Below are 18,444 nucleotides of genomic sequence, written 5' to 3'. Positions count from 1 at the left end.
TTCAAAGAGGCTTCGACGACATCAAGAGGTACTTGCTTAGTCCACCTGTCTTGGCAGCTCCTGTAAAAGGGCGCCCCCTTATTCTGTACATTGCAGCGCAGCCTGCTTCGATAGGCGCTCTACTCGCTCAACACAATGATGAAGGGAAGGAGGTGGCTTGCTACTACCTAAGCCGCACCATGGTGGGTGCCGAGCAGAACTACTCTCCAATAGAGAAGTTATGCTTAGCGCTAATTTCTCCTTGAAGAAGTTGAGACACTACATGCTAGCGCTACAAATCCAGCTCGTTGCAAGAGCGGATCCTATAAGGTACGTACTAAGCCAGCCTGCGTTGATGGAGCGACTAGGAAAATGGGCACTCCTCATGATGGAGTTTGACCTAACCTTTGTCCCCCAGAAAGCGATCAAGGGGCAAGCCTTGGCAGATTTCCTTGCAGCGCACCCCATCCCCGAGGACTCCCCGCTCATCACCAACCTTCCTGATGAGGAGGTGTTCACCGCCGAGTTCGAAGGTCCATGGGAGCTCTACTTCGACGGTGCATCCCGTACGGAGTCCAATTCAGACGGAACCCCAAGACGAAGAGCCGGCGCAGGACTGGTGTTCAAGACTCCACGAGGGGAGGTGATGTATCACTCCTTCTCCCTTCTTAAGGAGGAGTGCTCCAACAACGAGGCGGAGTACGAGGCACTCATCTTTGGCCTCCTCCTGGCTCTCTCTATGGATGTCCGTTCTTTACGGGCCTATGGAGATTCTCAGCTCATCGTCAGGCAGGTCAACGGTATCTATGAAGTACGCAAGCCTGAAATGGTGCCGTACTACAATGCGGCCCGGAATCTCATGGGGAAATTCTTCAGGTTGAAGTTCTCCATGTGCCACGAAGCAGAAATGCGCCTGCAGACGCCTTGGCGAAACTGGCGGCAGCACTGGTGCTTCCAGATGATAAATCCATGCAGGTGACGGTCGAAGAAAGGTGGCTTCTTCCCGCTGTTCTGGAACTCATCCCGCTGGAGTACGAAGTCAACTCCATCACAACAAACGTGGTGGAAGAGGATGAGTGGCTGCAACCCTTCCTCGACTACTTCAAGCAAGGCAGCCTCCCCGACGACCCCGTCAAAAGGCGCCAACTCCAAAGACGATTGCCCTCCTACGTCTATAAGGCCGGTGTCTTATACAAAGGTCTCATGGGCAGGAGATCCTACTTAGGTGTGTCAACCGAGGTGAGGCTGAAAAGATTTTGCAGGAAATGCACCACGGAGTCTGTGGCGGACACCAAGGCGGAGCAAAGATGTACCACGGCATACGCTTAGCTGGGTACTATTGGCCCGGTATCATGACGGACTGCCTTCGGGTAGCCAAGTTATGCCACGGCTGCCAAATCCACGGCGACTTCAAGCATCAACCGCCGGTTCCTCTACACCCCACTGTTCCCTCCTGGCCATTCGACGCCTGGGGAATCGACGTCATCGGCCCGATCGATCCACCTTCCTCGAGGGGCCATCGTTTTATCCTTGCAGCAACAGACTACTACTCCAAATGGGCGGAAGCTGTCCCGCTGCGGGAGGTGAAGAGCGACAACGTCATCAACTTCCTAGAGCGAAATATTATATATCGCTTTGGGATTCCACACCGCATCACCTCGGACAACGGCAAGGCCTTCAAGTCCAAGAAGATGTACAGGTTCATGGCGAAGTACAAGATCAAGTGGAACTACTCCACCGGCTACTACCCTCAAGCCAATGGAGCCATCGTAGCCTTCAACAAGACGCTTGGCAAGATACTCAAGAAGATGGTAACAAGACATAGAAGAGACTGGCATGACCGTCTCTTCGAGTCTTTATGGGCGTACCGCGTCACGGTCCGTACCCCAACTCAATCTACTCCCTACTCCCTCGTCTATGGAAGTGAAGCCGTACTTCCATTGGAGGTCCAGCTACCCTCACTACGGGTGGCCATTCAAGATGAACTCACCAAGGACGAACAGGTACACCTGCGATTCCAGGATCTCGACGCCCTCGAGGAGGAGCGTCTTTATGCCCTACAGAACTTGGAGCTTTATCGCCAGAACATGGTGAGAGCCTACGACAAGCTCGTCAAGCATCGCATGTTCCGGAAAGGCGAACTAGTCCTTGTGCTAAGGCGCCCTATCGTTGTCACTCATAAGACGAAAGGGAAGTTCGAGCCAAAGTGGGAAGGACCCTACGCCATCGAGCAAGTCTACGACGGGGGTGCATACCAGCTGGTTGATTCTCAAGGATCCCGGCCTATGCCGCCAATCAACGGAAGGTTCCTCAAGAAGTATTTTTGTTGAAATTTGCCTCTTCCGTTGCCATTTTTTTTCTTTTTCTTTTTTTTTCCCTTGGCGTTTCTTGTGATGGGGAACTCTTCAGTCGGCTCGAATCCATGGTGCATTCACGTATGCATGGCGTGGATATTCATTTTCCCCATTTAAAAAAAAAGGCTTTCCCTTAACATACCAGGCTGGTGATGGAAGATTGGGCTGCCTTAGGACTCGTCGGAGGGCGGCACAAAGTGTTGCAAACAAAGCAACCAACACACCCGCAAATCACGACACGTACCAAGTGTATGCTTCCGGAGGCAGTGGAGAAGATTACTTGGGTACTTCATCGTACCGAGGCTCTGCGCCCCTATGCTTCCCGGTGGGCCACTCACTCACAGAGGCTCACGCCCTGGGGAAAACCCTAGGAAAAAGATCATTGAACGGCCGCCCAACCCAACGCAAGTTGGACTGGGTGCGAAGCTGCGTGACAACCCTGGGGTGTGCCACCATAAGCTCCAGATAAAGTGCCAGAGGGTTCCTTAGTCCACCAAGGTGAGTGGTTGCCTTCCAAGTTCTCAAGGTGGATCCCCCATCAAGCAAAGAAGAATCTCGAAGAATTACAAGCAACGAAAAATCCGAAAGAAGTTCAAGCAATCCAAAAAATCACAAAGAAGTACAAGAAGTCTCATGAAGTCCATGGTCGTTCAAGTGGCCCGTACAAAGCGTCCTCACAAAAGGAAAAATATCCAAATATGCAGAAGTCCAATAGTCCGAAGCATCAACGGGAACCACTGGAAAGAAGGCGGAAGGTAGCCGTTCACCACCCCTCAACAAGGCATGGAAATCCACAAGCCATCGTCCTGAAACCATTCAGCCTCAACCTACCACGCCCAAGTCTCTGGGTTTGTGGGGCATCATGGAGGGGGCATGGTCCGGCTGTGGGACTCCTCGGTATCATGATGGGCTAGGGTATGACATTCTACTGCCTCTCGGAAGCATCTCCGAAGACGGCGTCTCCACACACATACACAGAAGGACAGATTATGACCGTCATGGTCTTTCAACGGTTCCCAATGACAAGTCCTTCGGCGGCCTTCTCGGATATCACACATATAGCTAGTGTATAACGGGAAAGCCAACATTTTAAAACACATCCCCAAAATTTGTTTTCCTTGCAATTTGCCTTTTGCGTATTTTTTCGCTCTCGGCTACTTCGTGCCTTAAGCCCAAGCATGTACACCAAAGCTTTTGCAGGAAAAACAGCAATGGTACATACGCGAGGCCACCAACAAGTCTCGGTTTTAGGTCTCTACACCAACCTACATCAACAACACCAGAGGCATTTCCATCTTTGGTCCATCTACATCACCGACGCACCTCGTCTACGACATCGCCAGCACTGCAGGATGTCTCTTTACCTTGCAGGTGGTGCCTCCACACAACGATGTTCACACCGACGGCTTACCGGTGTCTCATCTACATCAACACATCAGGATACGGGAGCAGTGCAGCGCACCAGTGCGGTTAGCGTGAATCTGTGAAACCCTTCAATCCCATCGGTTGGTACCGCAAGGCTACACGGTCGCGACTAGATTGATAAAAAAAATTCAGGACATGGCATGCTATTTCGCATAGAATGAAGGTGAAGCCGAACTGGCTGGCCGGCACCATGCACGTTCCCAACCAGCTCCCTTTACTGTCATGCGCGGAGGTACGTACCCGCATTATTCCACATCAGCGCTGGGGTATCCTCGAGATGTCACTCCAAGCGAGAAATATCCTCTACATCGATTATGTTTTCAGGCTGCACAGGATTGATGCGCCAAGCTCCCAATTGAAAAGAAAAATCACCGAGTTAAGCTCAATTTGCTTCGCACTCGAACTTTACTCGGCGAGGGGGCATTTGTTCGATGTAGTTTTGTGCTAAAGATCAATTTAAACACAATCCCACGGTACTAAAAAGAATAATAAATAAAGAACAAATACTAATTCTATGGGAGCGTCTAGAAAACAGTCGACTGAGACTTAATAAGTGTAAGTCGCTGAGGTCAGCACTTTATTCAGCCACACAAATTGTTTGCTAAGCCGCTGAAATTAGTAGCCGCGCCAGCCTATGTCCGACCAGATATTACTTATGTGTTACTCTGACATCTACGACGTGTGATTCTTTCGGTCACCTCGGCCAGTGTATAAGAGAAAAAACAATACTTTATACCTACATATTTCATTAGAAAAAATATTACAACCATGAATGATACTAAGAAAATCTGAGTTGCAACCAAGGTGCAACTAGAAAAGGGTCAGTTGCAACCTACATGTAACTGAAAATCTCAGTTGCAACCCACGTGTAACTGAAAAAATATTCCGTTACACCCCATATGCAATCGGGAAAATCTCAGTCGCAACCCATATGCAACTGAAAAATCTCAGTTACAACTCGCATGCGACTGAGATTTTCTCAGTTGCAACCCGCATGCAACTAGAAAATCTCAGTTGCAACTTACATGTAACCGCGAAAATCTTAGTTGCAACCAATGTGTAACTTGCTAGGCTAGCACAAATAAAACGCAATCTAACGGTCATAATATTTTTCAACAGTTGCAACCTCTGTGTGGTGTTTTTCTTTTTGCAAAGGACAACAACTGAGCACACAAAAAACAAAATCCGGAAAAATGACACATGCTACAAAGCGCAAGAGGCAAAGAAAGCAGCCCACAACAGCCCATCAAAAAGCAAGACGAACAATTAGCTTGAAGGCTGCATGCTCGTGAAACAACAGTAGCTAGATTCACGAATCAAAATCCAATTAATATAATGATTAATTAGGTGACTGAGACATATTAAAAATTAGGCGCCTGATTTCTAGCAAAACCGTAATATTAATTCTATACATGCATGTACGTGTCTTTGCTTTATTTTACAGGTACATGAACTCGTAGCTAGTTGGTTGATCATGCATGAGTGCATCGGCCGGCCGGAGAGGTCCAGGTGACAGGCAGGCTATTAGTTGGTTACGTAAACCGTAGACCTCTGGCTGTTTGGACTTTGTACGTATATAAGTCTGGATCAGTTTGTCTCGTGCATGCACAGAATCCGATGGGTCGGAAATAAACTCGTATACGTGACTACTCTCATCGGAGCAGAGTCGTGGCGTGGTATATTTCCCGCTGTACCACGAGGAGGTTCTAGAAGCAGAGGAGATAAAAGTTAAACGAACCCAGACGAGCGGAAGAGATAAAAACTTGGTGCAGACGAAAGAAACCAAACGAATCGATCGGCCGGTTCGTTCCGCAAGTTACGGACGCGGCTCATCTGTTTGCCTGGAGGCCGTCTATAAATACAAGAGATTCATGCACAAAGAGGGAAGGGGCAGAAGACACGCACGGGAGAAGAAACCCATCTCTCGTACACGGCGACAAACCCATCCAATCTCCATACACCCATCCAAAAGCAGCACGATCAGAAGAGAACCACCATGGAGGCGAAGATGAGCTTTTCTAATGGTGAGATTTACGGCTGACGTAGTAAACTCCTCTCTTTCTATTGTTCTCTACAGCATACATGCCGCGCACCCGTCGTCGATCACTCTCTACCATTCACCGCCACGGACGGGACGAAAACGAGGCACAGGCGCTGGAGCTGCCGGTGCGCAGCCCGCGGCCATCTCCGCCAACGTGAACCGGCCAAGACGGCGAAGCCGAGGAGCTGCTGGTGTGCAGCCCATCGCCGCCGACTTCATCCGGACTAACATGGCCATGGCGTTCGGGAGCGCGGCGCGGTGCCGCCAAGACCATGGCTCATCCGGGATGGCAGGCAACAATCGCCGCCAACCGACGGTTTGGCGTACAGGTGCAGGTCGACGAGCACAGCTGAGAGGCGAGGTACAGGTTCAGCTTCGACGGGCAGGCGCGATAGCTCGGCGTACAGGTTTGGCCTCGCGCTTGGCGTAGGCACTGCCGGGCGGCGGTGTACCGGAGAAGCTCGCCTCACACAGAGGCCAGGCGCTAGATCACCTACAGCCGGCAGCATGTAGGAGCTCTCGATCCGGCATGCAGGTTCAGTTCATCGTTGGCGTACAGGTTGAGTAGCACTCATGTACAGCACCGCCGATAGGTGAGCGGCAGGAGTCCAGCTCCACTCCGTGAAGCTCACAGGGGAAGCTCGACGTCTTGGTGTACAGGTGCTCCATATTAGCGGAGAGCCCAGGCCGGTGATGACGTACGCGAGCTGCTCCAGACGGGCAGGTGCATGTACATGTACCGGAACTGACGAGTATGCTGTCGCCGCAGCCGTCGCCGCTGTCGTGGCCATCCGCTGCATCTGGAGTTCTGGACGCGGGCGGGCAGCTGGCTGGTGAGCGGGAGCTAGGCGCATGACGGGAAGAATAGCAACTTGCACTGAGCACATGGGCCAAGCAATGCACGTACATGCATGGTTGTGTATGATCGCACCATACAGGTTCGGCCGGTCTGGTGTATCGAGGGCTCAGGCACTTGACGTACAGGTGTAGCTCGAAGGTTGACGTACAGGTTGAGCTCGTCAATCCGGCGGACAGCGCAGCCCGGCGCGGCATTGGTGCACAGGAGCTGCTTCTGACGTACAGGTACAGGAGCTGGCCCGCGTTCGACCGCCGTCGCTGCTGCCATGTCCGTTCATGGCGGCCAACGGCGGCTCCAGGAATTGGGTGAAGGGTATTCATTTCCCTCCCAAAAAAAGCTCAAAGCTCATTGTGAACAAAATTAAAGCTATATAGTATATATATGACATATGGCCATAGATTCACTAGTACCAACAATATTTCAGTCAAATAACAACACAAAATAGATAAGTTCATAAAACCATAAATCCATAGTAATTATCAATAAATACAACTAATCATTTGCATTGAGGCATACAAGCAGTACCTTTTCTTGATAGAATAATTGATCCTATTACCATGTAACTCTGCGATCGCCTTGTTGGAAGATTTTGATGACATCTTCATCCTTCACTTGACTGAAGAAATCTCTCTCAACAAATGTAACCAAAGCATTGTTCAAATATTCATCACTCATTTTGTTCCTTAGCTTATTCTTCACATAGTTCATTGAGGAGAATACCCTTTCAACACTAGCAGTAGCTACCGGCAAAATCAGTACCAACTTAAGAAGCTTGTAAACAAGAAAGTATTGTTGATGTTTGTTTGTCTCCACAAGCATAGCTGAAAGTTCAATTATACTCTTCAAGTTTGTAAACCTTCCATCTCTGCGCACATGACAAATATACATGTCTAATTGCCAGGGAAGTCTTGCTAGTTCATCACTTGAGAAATCAGTAGCATAAAACTTTGAAGCAAGATTAACCAACTTCTTTTTATCATAGGCAGCAAATGCACGAAGTGGACAGAATGCTGCCATGCAAGTAAGTAGCTCAGTGTTTACCTCATCAAATCTGCCGTTCAACTCAGAAATCTGCCTATCAATGACACTCACATACATATCAACATGGAAGCGATGGTAATTATCTGCACCGTTATGGATACCAACTCTTCTAGGTCGCCCAACTGGATAGTAACGAGCATTCATATCAACAACTTTGACCCTATGCTTTGTACAGAAAGATGTTACCGTCACAAGAAAATCATCCCATCTAGGATCAGACCTCAATGCCTGCAAGTAAAACTTTGTGCAATCAACTAGCTCAATAGCATGAACTATATCTTGCTCTTTCATTTGCAAAGCTCTGCTCAAATCATCTGTGTATCCAAAGATTTCCTGCATCAAGTGTGCCATGAAAACAAACTCAAATGACACAAAGGATGTCTCCACAGTTAGAGCCGCTTGAGCCTCTGCGCCATGGTATTCATCTCCAATTTTCCTAAGGACTCGTTTTATTGCAGCATAATTTGATAGGACACGGTTCACAGTTCTGAAGTGAGAGCCCCATCGTGTGTCACATGGCCTTCCCAAACCCATTTCCTGATTCTGCCCAGTCCCTGTTTCCACTTCTTCCAAATCCAATGCAGCTATCAGTTCTTCGGCTTGAGCAATCCGAAGCATCCTCATCTTCTTGCAAGACATGCCAAGAACATTTAACAAGTTTGCAAGTTGTTGAAAGAACCAAGTACAATCACCACTCTCCTTAGCAACAGCAACCAGAGTTAGTTGTAGTTGATGGGCAAAACAATGAACATAGTAGGCAGAAGGAGACTCATCCATGATCAGTTTTTTCAGGCCATTAGCATTACCTTTCATGTTGCTAGCTCCATCGTATCCTTGCCCACGCACCATTGAAAAGGTCAGATTGTACATGTACCGGAACTGACGAGTATGCTGTCGCCGCAGCCGTCGCCGCTATCGTGGCCATCCGCTGCATCTGGAGTTCTTTTAAATAGAAGGCCCTCCGGCCCAGCTTTATATATAAAGCCACACACATGGTAAGGTTCGGTACAACGCCACACCGCACACATAACAGTTATCCGATGTTCTTAGACACGCCCACACATACAGCTCCCCGCAGTACATAACAAGACACAGCACACACATCCCGGATCCCTCGCATGCCCCAATGTCGTCGTAGATGATCAGGGTTGGGATGTCGTCCTCATGTCGCCTCAGACCGCGTCCGCGCGTAGAGCCTCCTGACGCCGCCCACCGCCAAGTCCAGCAAGTCCCTGTCCCTCGGTCTGACCAGAACCCTCCAACACTGCATATGTAAAGATAGTTGGTAGAAGATGTCAGCCGGGTTGCCGATAAGCTTTCCCTCAATGGCTAGCTTATTACGTATGTTCCAAAGCGTCCAACATTGAGCCGCAAATGTGAACCACGCTAGCCTACGGAGGGGGTTAGACAAGCCCTGAGAAAGTGCAATGAAGTCCCCAGCCCCTGCCGGGTTCCAGTCGCACGAAAGAAGCTCCCTCACCCCAGCCCACATAAGTCTTGCTAATGGGCAGGTGAAGAAGATGTGGTTGCAGTCCTCCCAGGCCCCGCAAAGCGCACACATCCCATTGGAAGGGCCATGCCGCTTAAGCAGCTGCTCCCCCGAGGGCAGCCGCCCCCGGATCAATTGCCAGAGGAACACCTTAATCTTTGGTGGTACTCTGGTTCTCCACACATCTTTGAACGATGCGGTCGCCGCCCCTTGCGCCAACCTAGCATAAACAGAGCTAGTGGAGTAGATTCCGGACGGCTCCAAGGCCCAAGAGACCTCGTCATCATCCGTGCTTAAAGGAAGTCCCTGTACCTCCCTGCACAAGTTGTCCCATTCCACAGTTTCGGCGAGACCAAATTGTCGCCTGAAGCGGAGGCGCCATTCCCCTGGCACCCCATCGAGCACCCTTGCTCCATGAACGGTGATGAAAGGCGACTCACATCAGCTAAAGAGTCTGGGGAATCTCGCCCTAAGTGGTCCGCTGCCCGTCCACCAGTCAGTCCAGAAGTAGGTTCTTCTCCCGTTCCGAACCCGATGTTTTGCCCCCAGTTTGAAGTGCCATTTGACCTTTTGTATCGCATTCCAGAACTGGGAGCCATGGGTCGGAACCTCTCCCACATAGAGATCCCTGCCCCGCAGGTACTTCGCCCTGATCAGGTCTGCCCAAAGACCTTCCGCTCCTTGGTAGAGCTTCCAAATCCATTTCACCATTAGGGCGATATTCATGGATTTGGTGTTCATCACCCCTAGGCCCCCCAGCACCTTGGGTTTACACACCGTGGCCCAGTCCACCATGTGGTACTTGCGTTTATCCCCCACGCCCTCCCAAAAGAAGCGTGAGCGCGGTCTATCCATAGCCTTGTGCGTGCCGTCATGGAGCAGGTACATGCTCATAGCGAACAAAGGGAGGCTAGACAAGCAGGAGTTGGTCAGCTCCAGGCGCCCCGCCGCCCCAAGGTACAACCCCTGCCAAGGTTCAACCCTATGAGCCACAATCTCGGGGAGGAAACCCCAGTCCGCTACCCTAAGCGGTCTATCACTAATAGGCAATCCCAGATATTTAATCGGAAACTTGCCCAGGCGACAATTGAGGAGGTTGGCCACCCGTTGTTGAGCCGTCCTGGAGACCCCCATGACCACAACCTCGCTCTTGTCGAAATTGATCTTCAGACCCGACATGTTCTCAAAACATAGGAGCAGGGCCTTCAGATTCGCAATACCCACCCCTGTGGGTTCCACCAAGATCATGGTGTCATCTGTGTACTGCAGTTGAGTCACCCCCCTGGGATGAGGTGTGGTACCAGTCCCCTGACATGGCCAGCGGAATTAGCCTTGGCAATGATCGCTGCCAGGCCATCCACCAGGAAATCAAAGAGAATCGGCGAGAGTGGGTCTCCCTGTCTCACTCCGCGCTTGTTCCTGAAGAAATGCCCTATTTCCCCGTTGACATTAATCGCAGTCTGGCCACCCCTGACCAACTGCATCAAACGGTGGACCATCATCGCGGAGAACCCCTTCCTCAGAAGAATCTCCTGCAGAAAGTCCCAATTTACCCTGTCGTAAGCCTTCTCAAAGTCAAGCTTCAGGAGCAAACCCTTTTGCTTCCTGACGTGTAGCTCGTGCACAATCTCATGTAAGGCCAGGGCCCCCTCGTGCAGGCAGCGCCCTCTAATGAAAGCGGATTGACAGCGATCTATAACTCTATGCGCCACCGGAGCTAATCTAGTCGCGTACGCCTTAGCCACAAACTTAAAGATAACATTGATGAGCGTGATAGGTCTGAACTGTCTGATGTTCTCAGCCCCTTTAACTTTGGGAATCAGGGTGATAATCCCGTAGTTAAGGCGCGCCACGTCAACCCTCCCTAGGGAGAAGTCGTTGAGGATCTGCAGGATCGGTCCTCGAAGTGTTCCCCAGAACTTCTTGAAGAAAAGCACCGGGAGGCCGTCTGGGCCCGGCGCCGAGTCCTGTTTCATGCCCGCTAGCACCTCGTCCAGCTCCTCCGCAGTAAAAGTCAGTTCGAGGTCATGATTCTCCTCCGGAGACACCTTATGGTTCCCATCCCAAAGGTGCGGACCCAGGGCAAACCTCCTGGTCTCCCCCTCCGATCCCATAAGCCCCTGGTAGAACAAATAGATGTGTTCCATGAGCTCCCGCTGCTCATGGATCTCCCCATGGTCCGTGGACAGCCTAGGGATCGAGCACTTCCGCCGGCGCCCATTCGCAATGGCATGGAAGTACGCCGTGCACGAGTCCCCTTTGAGCGTCCATTGGACCCGACTACGTTGGCGCCAGTACTCCTCGTCCGCCCTGTCTAAGGCCGAAAGTTGGTCTTCAAGGTGATACCTAAGCGCCCACCCCTCCTCATCAAGGCCTGTGTCATCGGCCACCCTATCCAGCTGGGTGACCTGTAGGAGTAGGTTTTCCTTAAAATCCCTCTTCTCCTTGCCCAGGTTGGCTCCCCACCCCTTGAGGAATTGCCGAGTGTTACGGGCCACACACTGCCAAAGCTCTATGTAGCACCTATGTGGGCCCAGCCCCGAGATGAAGCTGCCCAGCTTTGCCTTAAGGAGGTCCCCAAACCCCGGAACACCAAACCACCAGGTCTGGAAGAAGAACCTCGGCGGCACTCTCCTTGTCTCTTCCCCCGAAGACAGAAGGAGCGGTGTATGGTCTGAACCAATCCTTGTGATCGCGGTGAGCGAGCAGAGGTCGACATCGTGGGCGTCGAGTTGCGCCGCGCGGTTGAAAGGTGGTTCGGTGGGATGGTACGGACGGGGATAGGCGACGGGGGTGGCGATTTTGAATCCCACCCCGGCGGCTGCTTGGTTCCGGCCACCCCGAGGCCTGGGAAGGATGGAGAGGAGCGGCGGAGCTCCGCGGGTCCGGCGGGCGGCTCATGGGGGCGGTTCTGGGCCGGAGCCGGGGAGGACGCCGGAGAGGAGTCGTCGGAGGAGGGAAGGTCAGATCTGGAGTGCTCGCCTGAAGAGCAGGAGGACGTGGGGACGGAGGGCGCGTCCCGGCCAAGTGGGGCCATGAGCCTGGGAGGCTTCATAGCGCAGGCGGAGGAGCTCGGGGGCTCACTCCGTCACCGGCAGCGCACGGCGTTCGCGCCAGGAGGGAGGGCCTCCCGCTTCCGTGCGTGCTCGGCCCCGAGATTCACCCGCCTAGGAGATGGCGGTGGTCCTCGTGGTGTTCGGGAGCGAGGCGGAGGTCGGCGTCGAGTCGCTGGAGCGGGGCTGCCGTGGGATGGTCCCGTGGGAGACTGCCGACGGCCGCCGCCGCCGGATTCGCCGCGAAGCGTGGTCTACTCGGATTCGTCGAGGGAGGAAGGGACCTCCCCTGCGCAGGCTGAGGTTGGGCCGTCGGGGACGTGCGGTGGGCCTGGGTTGGGCCCTGTGGAGGACGGGACGGAGCATCCCCTCCTTCTTCTGGGGCCTCCGCTTAGTGGGCTGAGCGAGCCGCATGGGGACCTGGTGGTGAGGCCCATGAGGCAAGAGGTGGCCCATTACGCGGGCCCAAGGTGGCTGTGGTTGGCCAAGGGATGCACCACTCCATCCTTAGGGTTCCCTGCACGTCCGGGAGAGGTTAGTAGGTTTCAGTCCATCGCCCGCACGCTTTTTCGCTTACCTGCGCCACCGCCGCTCTCGAAATCCTTCGCAGCAGTGGTGATGGAGAGGTACGGAGGGGAGGGGAGCGGGGGCGACGGGCGCAACAAGAGGCGCTTTGGGGCCTTTGGTGATGGAGATGGGCGCCGCCAGGGCGCGGGGCGACAGGAGGGAGGCCGGCTCGATCTGGGCAGGCACGACGGCGGCCGGTCGGAGTCGGGCCGGAGAGATGATGGCCGGCAGGAGGGAGGCCGGCTCGATCTGGGCCGGCACGACGGCGGGCGGCGCGGCCGGAACGACGACGAGCCGCGTCCGCGGTTCGGCGAGCATCGTTCGAACGACTCGGAGAGGGGGGATTGGGGTCCCCCGCCCCCATGGTGGGAGTGGGAGCAACAGCGGCTTCGTGAGGAGGAAGCGGCCCGGGCCAGGGGGCAAGGCCAGCTGCAAGTCCCCGCGGGCGGCCGCGGCGGCGGCGGCGGAGGCGGGCAGTACGGCAGGAACAAGAAAGGGGGAGGGCAGGGGGCGCCTCCCAACCCGAAGCACAAGGGTAAGAACAAGCTCGCGGCCGGGGGTGCCATGGGAGCTGTCGGAGGCGAGTGTTTCCGCTGTGGGAGAGAGGGCCACTTCCAATCGGAGTGCACCAACGCGCCGGTGTGCGTTCTGTGCAGCCGGGAAGGGCACGCGTCGGCCAACTGCCCCACCCGCGGGCGCCCGATGATGCTGCAGCAGATGGGGCATGCTATCACCGGTGGCGGATTCTACAATATCGAGGTCGAACCGCTCGAGGGGTCGGGCCAAGTGGAGACCTTTGAGGCGGTTGTCCACTTCGACGTGGCTCCGCTCTCCGCGCTACAACTTGCGGATGAGCTCAAGAACCTCCTGGATGGTGCTTGGGACTGGAGTGTGGCGAAGGTCTCGGAGAAGGAATTCTCGGTGCGCTTTCCGTCTAGGGAGACGTTGCGCATGAGCACTCGGAGGGGCAAGATTTACCTACCGCTGAGCACGATGGATGTGGACATTCGGGAGGCGTTCGTTAACCCGAGGCCGGGCAAGGCCATGCCGCCGGTGTGGGTGCAGCTCACGGGGCTGCCCGGGGACCTCATGGAGAGGGAGCGCCTCATGGCGGCGCTCACGATGATCGGCAGGCCGCTCGATGTTGATGAGTTGTCGGTCAAGAAGTGGAAGACGGAACCGGTCCGGGTGAGGTTCCAATGCCGCTTCCCGGAGCGCATCAAGGGAACGATTGCTCTGTGTGTCAACGGCGAGCCTTACACCGTGGGGGTGCAGGCCGAGCTGGGGACTCCGGGGGCAGGGGGCTCCAACCCACCTCGGCCCCCTCCGCCGGGGGATGATGACGACGTCGATGACTTGGATTCCGAGGATCGGAGCACGGATGGCGAGAGGTGGAACCGCCACCGCAGGAATGACAAGTCCAAGGCGGCTGCTCCACCGGCGGGACCTGGGAACGGGACCGGTGGGGGCGGCTCACAGCGCACGCTCACGGGAGGGGCCGGTGGGGGAGGCTCGCAGCAGCGTGCGCTCTCGGGGGGTGCCCACAGCGCTCCTCCGCTGGGGCGCTTCGCGGGACAGTACGGGTCCAACGTGGACCTCCTCCCGTCGCTGGTCCTGGGGAAGGCGGCCCTCGACTTTGGGGCTGCGGCGTCGACAGACGTGGAGATGCTTGGAGGAGAGGGGGGCACAGCCTTTGGCCCGGAGGAGCTGCCGGCGGCATCGGGCGAAACGTCCTCGCATGTGACTGATCCCGTGCAGTACTGGCTGCTTGACAGCCCGCTGAAGCCGGCTCACGAGGGCCTCGAGGGAGGGCTGGCGGCGTCCAAGGCGCTGCCGATCTTGGAGGTGGAGGGCGAGTTGGGTGAGGAGGAGGAGATGGAGGCTCCGCCCGTGGTGGAGGACCTACGCTCCGCGGTCACGGCCGTGGCTCCCATGGCGCAAGGCAAGAGGACCAAGACGGTGGCCACCATGGCGCCCACCAAGACGATCAAGAAGAAGGCACCGGCCTCGGCGATCAGGAAGAGCAGCCGTCACGGCGGTGCGGCGGCGGCCTCGGCCATGGAGAAGGCCCAGAAGCTGGCGGCGGAGCGCAACCTCGACCCGGCTACGGCAGGTACGGACCCGGATGACTTCTCTATCCTTGATGCTAGATCCGATCAGCAGATAGGTGCGGTTCTTGCCGATAGTTGCATTCTGTTTGTTCCATCAGCGGGGACTCCGATGGAGGCCATCTCGTTACTCCGCGCAAAGGAGGAGGCCCAAGCGGCGCTTGCCAGGGTGGCGGCGCGCCAAGCTAAGGAGCTTGCTGCCAGGGAGGCTCAAGTGGACGTGGATGGGGTACGGGCCGCTGCCGGGGAGGCGGCGGCTCCGGATTCCGTGGACGGCCCGGTCCAGGACGGTGGCCGGTGCCCGTCAACGCCCATCGCTCGGTCGGCGGACTGTGCGTCGGAGGGGTCGGACGCTGAGGCCAGGGAGGCCATTCGCTCGAGTACCAGACCCGCACGCAAGAGAGGGAGGCGGTCCACTCTGACCATGCGTAAGGGGAGGGGTAAAGGGAAGAGCGGCAAATGAAGGCCTTGATCTATAATATTCGCGGGTTCGGTGAGCAGGGGCGCCGGACTCAGCTCAAATCATACATCAGGGGAGACAGGGTGGATATTATTGGGCTACAGGAGACCATCAAAGCCGATTTTTCGGCGGCTGAGCTGCGAAGCATGGAGTTTGGCGGTCAGTTCGCCTGGAACTGGGTGCCGGCGGAGGGCCACTCCGGGGGAATGCTTCTGGGTTTTCGTGATGAATGCTTTGATGTTGGTGCTTGGAGGCAGGGGACCTTCTTCATTTCGGCCACCATACTACAACGGAAGAACAACATGAAGTGGTGCTTCTTCCTTGTGTATGGGCCGGCGGATCATCGCCGCACGGAGGAGTTTCTGGGAGAGCTCACCCAGGCGGTGGCAGGGTGCGAGTACCCGGTAGTGATCGGGGGGGACTTCAACCTCATTCGGACAGCTGATGAAAAAAATAATGATAACATCAACTGGTCACGGGTGAGACGTTTTAACGAGGCCATAGCGGCTATGGCACTCCGGGAGTTAGAGCGGACAGGGGCTCGCTTCACTTGGACCAACAAGCGCCTTAGGCCGACTAGGTGTGTCCTTGACAGGGTGCTGGTTGCGCCGGCCTGGGAGGCGGCATCTGGAGTTCTGGACGCGGGCGGGCAGCTGGCTGGTGAGCGGGAGCTAGGCGCATGACGGGAAGAATAGCAACTTGCACTGAGCACATGGGCCAAGCAATGCACGTACATGCATGGTTGTGTATGATCGCACCATACAGGTTCGGCCGGTCTGGTGTATTGAGGGCTCAGGCACTTGACGTACAGGTGTAGCTCGAAGGTTGACGTACAGGTTGAGCTCGTCAATCCGGCGGACAGCGCAGCCCGGCGCGGCATTGGTGCACAGGAGCTGCTTCTGACGTACAGGTACAGGAGCTGGCCCGCGTTCGACCGCCGTCGCTGCTGCCATGTCCGTTCATGGCGGCCGGCTGGACGCGAGTTGCCCGGTGACTGAGCTGAACGTCCGCAACAGGCAACAAGCAAATACATGCATGGGTCATCCTCGGCGATGAGATGACGCTCCGACACGACTCTACCGTGACCTCGTGAGACGGCGCCCAAGCTGCGCTGACTGCCGTGTACTCGGCGTCGGACCCAGTCACGGCGCCGACCACACCGGCCATGCCGACATGAGCGTGCGTTGGTTTTACACTGACGCCGGTCTCCCGATAATTTACTCCCGCGAGGCGTACCCCTTGCGCACCCCGACGAAGCCGCTAAGTCGTCAAGAAGTCCTAGCTAAACGGACTGCATCATGCTACTTTAACAACACTCATCATCGCCGCTCAAGACCGACGAGGCGCGACGGCGAGGGCGGGCGAGGCTGCAGCACAGGCCACGCTTACAGCGGCGCGTGTACCGCTGCCCACACACATCTTCACCACCATTATGCATGCAGGACGTGAAGCGAAGACGACGAAGACGACCACACGGCTTAATTGGAGGTGTCTCGCGGTGTAACCCGCGGGAGTAATTAACCGGGAGCCTTCCGAGGCCCCGGGAATCAGGAGAATGCAATCGCCTTAGTCAGGCTGGCCGCGCTAGTAGGCCACGGAGCGCAACACATAAATGGGAATTGTATTTGTTATCTCAAAGATTAATGAAATACTGTTCCCGCATCTTTTTGGTTTCTTTGTGTATCATTATACACTGGCACGCCCGCATCTTTTTTCCTTTACTGATCCCCGGTGCGCATGAGAGAACGACGCCCTTCCGCCCTACTCGCGAGAGTCGTGCAGTACGTTTTTCTCGTGTCAAACACCCATAATCAGGTATTGTGGGGGTACTTACTATTGGAAAGGTATCGTATTCAAACCAATATCATATTTGTCAAAAATCACCATCTTCTCTTGGTCATATTCACCTTCAAAAATCATTCAATGGAATGCTTCACCATTCCAAGGTTTCAAATGTATTTCAAGTCACATTGTTCCCATCTAGAGTAGTCAAGTTTTATTCATTAGCACTAGCTCTAAATCATGAGGGGTGCTATCTTGCTTTGCTTGAGTAAGACTAACTTTACTACTCTAGTAATCCTCTTTTCTTTGACCAAAGTTAACTATAAAAGTAACTTCTTGAGAAAACAAGTAAGAACTTGCAATGTATAAACTTGGGGTAGGCTTATGTAAGAAAAGATAAGATTCATGGTGCCTTGCCCCAAAGGGGCTTTGCACTTTGCAAGAATATTAGCTTGCCTTGGTAGTTCTCAAAGTTCTCCTCCTCCTCCTCCAGGTAGCAACCTTCTTCTTCCGTGTACTCTCCGGTGCTAGCGTCTAAATTTGAATACGAGTATAATTACTCACTAATTCAATGGCTATTCCATGTATCACATACAAACACACAAACTATTCTATGCACACAAATAATCTAATTAGGGTGCATGGGTTGTGTTGCTTTGAGGAGAATTCACTTCCTTTTATTTAATATGTAAATGATAGTTTTCATAGGGTTCTTGAGAAATAATTTCCTCTCATTGAAATCTTCTTAAGATTTAATTTCTCAAACAATCATATATGAACTTATATTGACCTAAGTCAAATATTCATCATTATCATTTGAGAAAATGATTTAAATGAGGTAGACCACCTCATACCATTTAGTAATGCTACAAATGATTTACATCTCTAAGTAATTCATATAAGTGAGTTTGGCCAGGGGTCCAAACATCACATGAATTCATTTAAGACAAGGTTTAAATGAAGTAATACTTCATATGATTTACTTAATAGTTTTGGACAATATCAACTACATAAACTAGCCATATTGTCCATTAATTAAACTAGGGCATGATCATGCAAAGTGACCACACCATTTTATTGCATAAACAATTAGTGTAAGTCAAATGTGAGCTATTAGAGTTGGAAATAACCTAATATCTATTTTGGTTGATTTTTAATAATTATTTGAATAGGGAAAAGTCCCTGCCTTCTTCTTTTTATCAGATTAATTCTACAGCACATCTTGACATGGGACCAGTGGCATTCTTTAGATCTTTTTACTAGATTTCCAACCATATAAAATTCAT

At 53.6% G+C, this 18,444-nt stretch overlaps 4 protein-coding genes across 4 annotated transcripts; 2 read left to right on the top strand and 2 right to left on the bottom strand.

The window, feature by feature from the left end:
- Positions 1–334: 334 nt before the first annotated feature.
- LOC139837987 (uncharacterized) lies at positions 335–1,308 on the top strand. The gene is made up of 2 exons (XM_071827331.1): positions 335–813; positions 885–1,308. The coding sequence occupies exons 1-2, from the start codon at positions 335–337 to the stop codon at positions 1,306–1,308; spliced, it is 903 nt and encodes a 300-aa protein (XP_071683432.1).
- Positions 1,309–7,038: 5,730 nt separating this feature from the next.
- LOC127339602 (uncharacterized) lies at positions 7,039–8,569 on the bottom strand. Its single transcript, XM_051365433.2, has one exon. The coding sequence runs from the start codon at positions 8,567–8,569 to the stop codon at positions 7,211–7,213; it is 1,359 nt and encodes a 452-aa protein (XP_051221393.1). The 3' UTR covers positions 7,039–7,210.
- Positions 8,570–8,861: 292 nt separating this feature from the next.
- On the bottom strand, positions 8,862–12,243 carry LOC127339601 (uncharacterized). The gene is made up of 4 exons (XM_051365432.1): positions 11,961–12,243; positions 10,490–11,862; positions 9,682–10,391; positions 8,862–9,594 (listed from the first exon to the last, which is right to left on the bottom strand). The coding sequence occupies exons 1-4, from the start codon at positions 12,241–12,243 to the stop codon at positions 8,862–8,864; spliced, it is 3,099 nt and encodes a 1,032-aa protein (XP_051221392.1).
- A 3,132-nt stretch (positions 12,244–15,375) lies between these two features.
- Positions 15,376–16,059, top strand: LOC139837986 (uncharacterized). Its single transcript, XM_071827329.1, has one exon. The coding sequence runs from the start codon at positions 15,376–15,378 to the stop codon at positions 16,057–16,059; it is 684 nt and encodes a 227-aa protein (XP_071683430.1).
- Positions 16,060–18,444: the final 2,385 nt, after the last annotated feature.

Source organism: Lolium perenne, chromosome 3 (genome assembly GCF_019359855.2).
Source record: "Lolium perenne isolate Kyuss_39 chromosome 3, Kyuss_2.0, whole genome shotgun sequence".
In the NCBI taxonomy this organism is placed as follows: Eukaryota; Viridiplantae; Streptophyta; class Magnoliopsida; order Poales; family Poaceae; genus Lolium; species Lolium perenne.
Note: the sequence above shows the minus strand (reverse complement) of the source record. Positions and strands in the feature narration are given on the sequence as shown.

Bases quoted from the DNA above. Each gene is read 5' to 3' on its own strand.
- LOC139837986 (XM_071827329.1), top strand. From the start codon at position 15,376: ATGAAGGCCTTGATCTATAATATTCGCGGGTTCGGTGAGCAGGGGCGC.
- LOC139837987 (XM_071827331.1), top strand. From the start codon at position 335: ATGGAGCGACTAGGAAAATGGGCACTCCTCATGATGGAGTTTGACCTA. The intron at 814-884 runs GTACTACAATGC...GCCACGAAGCAG, and splicing joins CGCAAGCCTGAAATGGTGCC to AAATGCGCCTGCAGACGCCT.
- LOC127339601 (XM_051365432.1), bottom strand. From the start codon at position 12,243: ATGAAGCCTCCCAGGCTCATGGCCCCACTTGGCCGGGACGCGCCCTCC. The intron at 11,863-11,960 runs GTACCATCCCAC...GGATTGGTTCAG, and splicing joins CCCGTCGCCTATCCCCGTCC to ACCATACACCGCTCCTTCTG. The intron at 9,595-9,681 runs GTGGACGGGCAG...TCATGGAGCAAG, and splicing joins ACCTACTTCTGGACTGACTG to GGTGCTCGATGGGGTGCCAG.
- LOC127339602 (XM_051365433.2), bottom strand. From the start codon at position 8,569: ATGTACAATCTGACCTTTTCAATGGTGCGTGGGCAAGGATACGATGGA.